The sequence below is a fragment of the Gavialis gangeticus genome, unplaced genomic scaffold (assembly GCF_001723915.1).
Source record: "Gavialis gangeticus isolate Ggan-Ray unplaced genomic scaffold, GavGan_comp1, whole genome shotgun sequence".
Lineage (NCBI taxonomy): Eukaryota > Metazoa > Chordata > Crocodylia > Gavialidae > Gavialis > Gavialis gangeticus.
The window spans coordinates 13,025,769-13,036,059 of NW_017728964.1; the positions used below are offsets into that span (position 1 = coordinate 13,025,769).

Genomic DNA, 10,291 nt, shown 5'->3' on the forward strand with positions numbered 1-10,291 from the left:
GTGGGACTTCTCCTGGGACTGATGTAGTCATTCACAAAGCCAGTTGTTTACTAGAAGTTGTTCTGGGAGTGAATACAACCACCTGCTTCCCAGAGAAATGGGACCTGGTGAGCAGGTGAGGGTACAGGTGCTTTGCTCTTAGTCTGTTGTGGGTTTTGCTGCTTATTTTGCTGAGGAGCTGAGCTGAAAGACTGGATTGGGGGGCAGATGCTTGAGACTGCTGGTGCCGATTGCTATGACTTCAATGCCTGGCGTGTCTTAAGGGTAAAATAATGAAAGAGTTGGGAATCTAGAAGGGGGTGCATTTACAAACGACCTTCCCTGGTAGCAGGCGAACAGTATGATCGTAGGATGGGGGGTGTGGATGAAGTCAGAATGCAGGCGCTGTCTGCAGGAATTCCCTGAGTCAGTGGTGCTGGAGATTTCTCATTCCCCTGGCTCGCTCTCTCCATCCTGGGGAGCCAGGCTCTGTGGGAATCAGCCAGTCGCCTGGAGTCAACCTAGTGCCATTTCTCTCCTTGTGCCAGTGTCTGATTCAGTCCAGCCACAGAGATTTCCACACTGAAAAGCCTGAGATGCTGCTTCAGCCAATGTCACAGTTTTGCTGATTCAGGGGCCTTGCTCATGCATGCAAGGCGCCAGGCGCATGCAGCCATGTTCATAAAATACGGCCATGTCGGCATGCTTCCAACAAGCCACTGAAATGGGTTATTACTTGAAAAAGGCAGGAAGAGGGGGAGCTACTTTTTCTCTGCTTCTGGTGATGTCCAGTTACCTCTGTGCTGGGCAGAGGATGCAAGTCACTGAGTTTGTAACTCAGGGCCAGGCAAGGCCCAGCCCTGTGCTCCATGGGCCAGAGTAGTGGCTCCTGCTTTTTTTGCATCCCCCGAGAGAGACATTTTAGAGCTGTGGTCTGGATGGATCTGTGGCTGGCAGTTAATTCAGCATCCTGCCATCCTCCAAAGCAAGCATGAAGCCCGTAAGTCCCCTGAGCAGCTGCTGTGCCGACAGAGCCCCACCAGGGCATGGCAGTTGGATGACAGGCCATTTTGAAAGCTGAATATGCATGTTTGCCTCTCAGTGCCTTAGGGACCCCAGCTTCTCTGCCTGGAAGGAGACAGAGGTGTCTAACAATGAGGGAAACTAACCACTGGATTGGATAGGTCAGATGAGCCATTGTGTGGGATGATTTGGAAACCAAGGGTCCTGCCTTGAGCAGGGTGCTGGTCTAGCTGACCTCCTGAGGTCCCTGCTTTCCAGCCCTGCCTTCCTAGGATCTACCAAGGGAGGTGGCAGCTTTCTTATTATTGCTTGGTGCCTGTCTTCAAGAGCCATGCATTCCCTGGCAGGCTGGGCTAGAGGGAGGCATTGCCAGGGGAGAGAGATTTCACACAATTCAGGCCATCGCAGTGGTCCCTTCACAGCTGTGGGAAGTGCCCTGAGCAGTAGAGAGATCTGAGTTCACTAGAAGCAGGTGTGGTAAGAGAGGGGTTGGGAGAACTTGCTTCTGTTTCTGCTCCTGGCTTTTCTGCTCACTTTCTGGGTGACCTTGATCAGGTCACTGCTTCTCTGGGTCTCTGCTCTCTCCTCTGACCCCCTGTCCTTGTGTGTGTTGCTGCTGTCTGGTTTATAGCCCTATATTAATTAAGCCATCACACTGTAGGCTATCTGACTGCTCTGTGCCACTTTCCATGGTGAGAGACTGACCTGGAGGCAGAGGCGAGGTCTCCTTTATCACCTGCATCCACTGTGCCCTTATAAAGCAGACCAATGGGTTCTTCTTGGTTTCCTGAAGGGGGAGAAAGAAAGATGTTAGTGGTCCAAAACTGCACGTACACTCCCCTGCTTTTTGCCTGCCCACACAGGGCAGGTGGTGCATTATCTCCAAGCTTTGCCATTTCAACTATCACTCACCTGAGTTTTTTGCTTCAGAGGAGGAAGCAGCACAGTCATAAAGCAGCTGATGCAGGTGGCTTTCTGCTGCTACCTGAACTGGAGAACTACACTGGTAGGGATGGGAACAGTCAGTCTCAAAGGAAACAGAGGTTTTTGTCATCATGAGCGTGGATGCCCTGGACTGCAGGTCTCCCTAAGCAGAGCCTGTCTTGTTTCTTTGGATGATAAAGCTAAATCCAAACAAAATGTATTAACTTATCCCCATTTGTACTGTTGGAAGGAGGAGGGTGGGGGGAATGATAAGGTTGGGCAGGAGCCTGCTTAGTTTCACTGTCTTTTTTAATTAGTTTCACTTTAATGTGAAAATGGCAGAGCTGATTAGAGTCCCGTAATTATTGTGTGTGCAGCCCCAGCGGTGTGCTAAGTGCTCCAAGGCTAGGTAATGAATTATTAACTTGCTCTTTCCTCAAAACTCCAGTTTTTCATTGAAACCAAACCCATTTTTTTTAATGAATACATCAGATTGTATAAAAACAGTCGTCCCTTTCTCTGCTCCCCAGACTCAGCTAATCCATGGAGGTCTCCTGAAATACAAAGGGTTATTGGTCTTAGGGCCTGGGCTAAAACAATGCATTTTTTGGAGCTGGAGCATAATGAGCAGCGTGTGCATCTTGCAAGGAATGCGGTCGAGTAGCGTTGGAGCTGAAAGAAGACAAGGGGATGAAATCTAAGATGCTGCAGCTGCGTGTGTGGATGATACGAGCACAGGGAACTTGCTAAATTGGCTTGCCGTGCCTTTCGAACCTGCCCATCAAAGCTGCTTGCTGCATTGTGCTGGGATATCAGTTGACTCCTGTTTTAAAAATGCAGTGTTTTCTATAGACTTGGCTGGGGTGGTGTTGCTCCCCACCCCATCCCAGATCACAGGCAAATTCTTCCTGATCAGCATGACCGAGTGGCCACGTTGGGAGCTTCGTTTGCGCCGCAGCGTTGATTATCCCGGTTACCATTAGCATGTTAGACTTGTGGCATTCGGTGATGTACAGCAGCTGAAAAGAGCTTCTGGTTGCTTGCCAGCTCCTCGGCTTTGCACTCATCTACTGGAAGGTGGAGCTCTTTATCTAGCAGTGTTCTGCACAGCAAGTGGACCCCTAATTAAATTGTTTCCTGGGACGGGCTGAGCCTGAGCTCCATCCCTTAGAACAGTTCACCTGCTGGGTTCTTGACGCAAGTGGGGCCTAGCACCAAGTGGCTGTGCTGTGAGCATCTGTGGCTTCTCTTGTGCATGTATTTTAGCAGGGGGTGTTGCTTGGGAGACTCGCCTTTTAAATTACAGGGGTTTTGGCACTGCCCTGTTTGGCTTTCATTGGCTTTTTAAAGCAGCCCTTACCTTTCTGCTCCCCTTTGCCTGCTGTAATGGGCTCCTTGGGACTCAAAAGTTTTCGATCTCAGTAGACCCTGGCTCTCCCTCAATAACTTAACCATCCTTGACAGGGTTTGAATTCTCTGAAGGCAGGTGGCTCTTAAAGCATTCTAATTAGCCAATAATAGGCAGCTTGTTGCTGAAGAGAGACCCAAGGATTTCTCCCCCCTCTTCTTTTTCCAGCAGCACCCAGGTCATGTAAGGTTGGATCCTTGGTATCAAGGTTCAAAGCCAGCTCTTTGCCAAAGCAGGGAAGGGAGGAAAGCAGCCTGCTCTGCCCGCTCTCTGCCCCTCGGGTGCCGGCCGTCTGTGTATCCTCCTGGCTTCTAGCTTGGCCTGGATGTGCATGGGTGCATGTGGGAAATGAGGCCACGAAGCCTCTGAGCTCGGGGCAATGGAGGCAGGAGCTGGTGTGCCTGCAGTCAGGTGTTGGCACCAACATGTGACAGTGGCATGCAAGGGAGCTCTGATCCTGCTGAAAGCTTTTACGCTGCTGCGCTCATTAAAGACGCCTTCTCAGAGCCCTTGTCAAGCAGAGGCAAGGAGCCTGGGCAGGCTGCACCTAATGGGTTTCTTACCTCCCACCCCACCTCTTTGCACTTAGAAGGAGAGCGGGCATCAGGGCAGCGCGGCCTGTTGCCTTCTTCCCCTGTTTTTGTATCAATGAGACAAAATTGCCAAGGTACCTCCTGTCTTTTTAATCTCATTTGCTATGACTGACGGCAACTCCGTCAGGGCCATGTAAAATTTATAAAGCTTTCCACTCTGATGGTTGCCTGGAGGAGCAGAGAGGCTTGTAGCTGGGCCCTCGCAGAGGTATGCTGGTGAAATATGGATCATAGCTTAGCTAGGGGAGGGAACCATCAAGCCCCGCATTGATCCAGGGACCTTTGCTCTCTGATTAGCTGTTTGTGCCCGATTGGGAGTAGGAGACACTGGATGCTTTAGGTGAGGATTTGTGTCTAGGTCTTTGCTGTGAAGTCAGAACCAAAGAGCCCAGAAAATCCTGTTTTATTTTCCCTTTACATCCTTTTTTTCCTCATTCCATTTGCCAACATTTTTGCCCCAAGTATTTGTAACCCATCCAAGTGTTGCTCTGATAGCAACAGTCAAAGTCAGGGTATTCCTGCAGCTGTGAGTGGAATATGTCTGTCATATGCATCTCCCTCCCTTTCCAAAATTTAGGCTGTATTATTTTTTTTTTTTAGCCTGGAGTAGCCATTGCCAAAGGCAAACTGTCTCTTGCCTGCTCTCCTGCCACTGAGTGCAGGCAGTGGCATGAGCTACTCCAAAGTAGCTGTACATCTATCCGTTCCTGATCCTGCGGTAATTTTCATTGGTGTAAGCAAGTGATCCCAATTACACTGGCATGTGCATGTTTGTCCATGTCCGTTGTATCAAGCAATATGCGCACACGTGATGTGTTTGCCTCCTGGTATGCGGCATCTCCTATGCTCCAGCTGGGCTGAGAAGATGGCCCTCACCGCTGGTGCAGAGAAGGTGCTGACTGATGGGCAAGGTGGGGAGTCAGATGTTCACTGACTGGAAAACAAGGACTGTTGTGTCTCTGATATACACATGCAATCGCTTGTTGAGACCCTTTCTGCTGAGCTTCCTGGAACTGGACCCAGTGCTACACCAAGCTTGGAACCCCAGTCTCCAGGACTGCAGAGGCAGCATCATTTACTGTAGAGTTTGTCCTTCGAGGGGCTTCCTAAGTGCCTAGGAAACTTCCCATTAAGAGGCTAAATGTGTACTTCTTTGATTTCCTCTTGGCCCAGATCATTTAATCTGTCCCAATAAAACTAATGTGCACCCTCCTCTCTCGTCCCTCTCCCCTGGACCCGTGCACACATGGGTTGTAGCGAGAGCTAACGACAGTTTGCTCTTGGCTTCTTTCAGCCAGCTGCTTGCTTGCTTGCTGTGAAACTACTTTTCCCTATAAATTATGCACATGGAAAATAGGGCCAGAAAGCAGCAGGCATCAATAAATGATGGCTGAGCTTTCCTCAGTGATGGCCTGCATTTCTGTATCGCGTCGGGGGTAGGTGCTGGTGGAGGGGTTTGGTATTCTGGCTCTTTCAGCCTCAAGTTTTTAGGTTCTGTTGGGAGCAATGTCAGATGTTGGGATGAGAGCAATGACATTGGGATGGCTCCGGGAGCTGTCGCCATGTCTCGGCTGCCCTGCTTTGGGCTTCCTTAACGTGGATTAACTGATTTACATGCAAAACAAACTGACCCAGCATCAGTGCAATACGAAGGTCCAGGAGACACTGCACCTTTGTGGGGCCCAGTACAAGATTGGTGCTGACGGTTCCAAAGCAACCTCTGCAGTTAGCCTGGCAGCTAAGGTTGGAGAAGCAATTGCATTATTGACTTTGCTTCTGCCAGTAAATCCAGGGACTGGGGTCCCTGCGTGCATCCTCACTCCACAGTTTACAGGCTCTGTGGGCAACGCAGGCAGAGCACAGGAGAGGAGGTGGAGCACGGGGTGGTGAAGGGGCTTTTCAAGACACAGCTGAGCATAGAGCACTGGTGTCCAGAGTCCCAGCCCGGTGCCCTGCTGTGACACTGTGCTGCCTTTTACCTGAAATCTCTCTCCCAGCACTTACGCCTTGCAATAGTTTTAGGACTACAATAGCATCTCTTAGATTAGGAGTCACCAAACTACAGCCCATGGGCCAGATCTGCCATAGGACCAAGCTGTGTTCATTTGGTCTGCTCTTAGTGAATGGTAGCTGGCCCCTGTCTTTGATGCATGTTTCAACAGCCGGAAGTATGTACTGGTGTCTGGAGTGATTCACAGCTGTGTAATGTCCACACACAATCATAGGGCTAAGGCTGTCTGTACACATGTGTAATTTTGCCTTTTCCAATTTTCCAGCATTTAAGTGCAACTCTATAATACCCCATTGCTTTACATTGTCATTAACTTCCTTATTTTTCACATTAAGGCAAGGCCCATTCATAATAGAGATACTAGTTTGTATAAGCAAGCTAGCACCTGCTTGTGTGCTGGCCAACTGAGTGCTTGCCAGCTTGAGCAAATATTTGCAAAGGTTGTTAGGTACCCATCTACTGCTGAAACTTGGTGTGGGATTGGGTACCTCCATTTTTTTGCCCTCAAAAACATCTTGCTTAGTCAAACTTGATCAGTGTTTGTTACAGGACGTGTGCACCCATGTATACAAGCATGTAAGTGTGCCCCTAAGTGAGTATATAGGAGTGAATACCATTCCAAGGCTTTGAAAATATGGCACTTCTTCAAACTTGACTTGAATTTTAGATCTCGGGTTGATCAAACAAGCCAAGTTGGCATGTGGCAGGGAGGTGATGGAATCCCAGCTGTTCTAAATTAGATCACTTACTATCATAGGTTTAAAACTGGACACACTGCTAACTGCTCATGCGTGCAGTGTGTCAGTTGAAGGGTGCACTTACTTAATGAAAAATGACCTTGCGTGCTCACACTGCAACTTTCAAACGCATGAAGTGCAACCATATGTCAAGGCTCCATCATGACTTGGACTTGATTAGGGAGCAAAATCCAGGTCACAGCTCCATGGATCTCCCAAACCAGAAGCAGTCAGTGCTACTGTTGGTCCCAGTTCATGTTGCTCCCTGTCAGTGCTGTGAGCAGGCTGGTTAGCTCTGCTGAGAGGCAGCACAAAGTTGTCCAGGTGGTGAATTGGACTGCCTCCTCTCGGCAGCTATACCAGGACACTGCCTGGCCTTAGGAAAGTGTTCAGTCAATTCAGGGCCGGTCTTTCAAATTTAGAACAGAAGTCCCATGTTAAGGACTCCTTGGGGATGCTGCGATGCAGCCCTGAAACTTGGGACTGTCCTGGAAAATTGCTAACTTTATCTTAGACCCTTATCTGCAGCATGTCCAGAAGATGCAGGTGCCCACTGACATCCTGAGTGGGTCCTAAGGTGGGCCTGCATGGGACATGTTGAAGACTTGCTGCAGACCCCAACAGAGCCCCTGCTGGGGGCAGCAGAATGGAAGTCAATTTTGGGCCTTAGTTTTTTAGTTTTTGATCTACATTTGTTGTGGCTTGGAGGTGGGGGGGGGGCTGGAGAATACAGCTGGCTGAGAACTAGCAGAACTCACTTCAGCCCTCTGCCATCCAGCCTGTCGAGTGTCAAGTTGCTAGCAGGTGGCAGTGACCTTTGTAACCAAGAAGACTCTATTCAGCTGCATCAGATCTGATTCTGATCCTGTGCCAGGCTTAATGCAGTCAGTTACAATAGCGCAACTCCTGACTGACATCAGCGGTAGTGTTAGGACAGTGGCGCTCAAGTCAGATGACTTGGGTCAGATGAATGGTGCATGGCCAGTCCATGGGCCAGACTGGGCCCCGCACAGCTCCTGCCTGTTCCCTGTGGTCCAGGATCCCACACCCACCCGGCTGGGATCAGGCCCTGTGTTGCCCTGCCAGTACAATCCCATGGTCACATTGGACTGTGGGCATTTTTGCCTTCCTCTGTAGCAGGGGGCATGGCCTTCTACCTGGGATCTCTTGAGTGTATATTCACAACCTTTAGAGAAAAAGGTCATTGGCTGCTGTGTTGCCCCTGCTTTACCCCTCGCAGGTTAGGGTGTCCTGTCTTGTGTTGTGTCAGGGTTCACAGTCATTTTACTAAGAGGTTAGATTATGGATTGATATAGGGTGGTTTGGATAGGGCCGATCCCGTCTCAGGCTGGGGGTTGGCTAGATGAGCTTTGGGGGTCCCTTTCAGCCCCACTTCTCTGTGAGTTTATGACCAAGCTTGCAGGACCATGGCCCATCGATCTGGGGGACCCCCCGTAGACCAGATGACAAGGCACTGGGGACTGGATCTGGCCCATAGGGCTGGGGGCTGAACACCCCTGTGTTAGAATGAGACCCAACCTTCACAGCTTCCTCAATGTACTGTAGTCCCTTATTGGGGCCAGTTATGCTAGCAGTGTTCAGTGGCTCATCAGAGTAAAGCTGACTCAGATGCTGAACTCTGACTGCTTCCTCTCCTTCAGTTCCCCTTCTGGAGATATCTCTGTGTTTGTGTACATACGTGCATGTGCATATGTGTGTATGTGCATGCATGTGAGCTTCTAGTACCGTCTTCTCTAGCAGCCTTGGAAATTAAATAAAGCTTATTAAAAGGATTAGCATTTCTCTTCCTAATCCCAAAATGTCTCTGATCTGTGTCTGTCTGCTTGCTGGTGATTCTTCAGTTCAGCATCACGCTTGTCTTCCTTCATTGTTTGTTGGAGGCTCTCTGTTTCTGCCAGCCCACACCGGATCTAAGTGCGGTGGCTACAGCTTTGTTTGACCTAAAGGAGGGTGTCAGTGTTTTGGCTCAAAGGGCCAGTTCCTGAAATCAATTTCCCCTCAATCCAAAGGCTAGCCTGCTGCCTTTGTTGAGGATTTACCCAAGTAATGACTCAGACTCTTAAGTCAATTAGGTGCGCTTGAAAACAGTGCCCTCAGTAAAATCCGACTAGGGATCTTGGGGTCTGGCTCCTTTGGGATGAAGGAAGGCCCCCGCAGCCAGTGGCAAAGGAAATAAACCGAGTCATCAAAGCAGTACCTTCAAACCTTCAGAGAAATCACTGGCCTGCTGAGCCAAGGATGCAAACTGGGGCTGATGAGATCAGCGTTTGCCAGGAGAGCCAGGGCTTGGTTTCATAGGAGAGCTGCAGTCGTGATAAGTGGGCTGAAGTGTGTCCCCTCTGTGCAGAAGGCAAGTGCAAGCTCTAGGCCAGTGGTTCTCTACCTTGTGAGACTTGAGGCATTCATAGTGTCTGGGAACTGAGCAGCACCCCATTTCAAAAACTAATTTTTTATAGTGCCTACCTTCTTGCAGAGGGGCTGGGCAATGGGGACAGGGTGGTGGCCAGGCATGGATGACTCTGAGCCTGCACTCATCAATTCACACCTCACAGCACCCTTCAAAAAATCACACAGCACCCCAGGGTACTCTTGCACCTTGGTTGAAAATCACTGGTCTAAGCAATATTTACACCTCGCTTAAGTCCCTGATGGCATTAAATGACACCTAGCCTTTATGCTGGGCTGTGGGCCACTGCATCTGACCCATCCATTCAGACTGATGCCTTTTTTTATTTCCCCCTCTGTGTTGCAGTGCATGCAATGGATATAGCTGTAAATCTGCAAGAGCCCAGTTTGTTTTCTTGCTGTGTCTTTTGCCTCTCTAGTTCCCTTAATTGCAGCTGAAATAAAACTAAATTAAACAAAGCCAAAAGGGGGGAAGCTTCCAGCAGGGTGACCGAGGGGCTCCTGTTTCTTTAAACACAGGGAAAGAGAGAGCTGAGTGGCTTTGCTGAAATGACTGAACCATATGGGTCTTAGAGCAGCTTGGAAGCTGTCAGGTTCCCCGTGCTTTCCAGTGTGGGAGCTGAGCCATTGTCTCACCATCAGCAATTAAGAGTACCCATCCAGGCTGACTGTGTTGGCCTGACACACCTTTCCTGATCTAGCAAGTGGTGGGAAAGCCATTAAGTAGGTTTTGCTGAGCTGTGGGTGCATAGCTGGCTCTTCTTCAGGTAGGGGAGTGAGAGAGGTGGGAATATTTGGTGTCTCGAGCAGAGAGAGAACTGGCCATGTGCTTGCTGGTGGGTGGGTGTGTGTGGCCTAATGGAGAACAATTGGACTGGTGTTAGTGCTCGAGGAAATACCTTGTTAATAGCCCCAGCTCCAGGGGACTTTTGTCCGTCTTTGCTGTCTTGTTTGGAGCGAGTGGAGAGCACTGCTCAATTGTAAGGCCTGTTGGGGAAATGTCCTAAATAAGTTTCCCTACTCAAAGAGCTGTCAAAATGGTGATGGGATCAAGCTTTAAGTTTTCTTTAACTTAGTTCTGCCTGTCTAATCTAGGGCACATGGTAAGGTTTTCCCATTAAGAACAAATAGCTGGTGCCTCCCACCCTTGGGAGCAGCATGAAGCCCAGGTCTTTTGTTCACAAAATCA

General features: G+C 49.5%; 1 protein-coding gene across 1 annotated transcript in view; it reads left to right on the forward strand.

Annotated features, from left to right (window-relative positions):
* Nucleotides 1-970: 970 nt before the first annotated feature.
* Nucleotides 971-10,291, forward strand: part of RNF157 (ring finger protein 157) — a 95,066-nt gene continuing 85,745 nt past the window's right edge. The window contains exon 1 of the mRNA XM_019501648.1: nucleotides 971-979. Within this exon, the coding sequence (XP_019357193.1) occupies nucleotides 971-979 (9 nt within the window). The remainder of the gene's footprint in view (nucleotides 980-10,291) is intronic.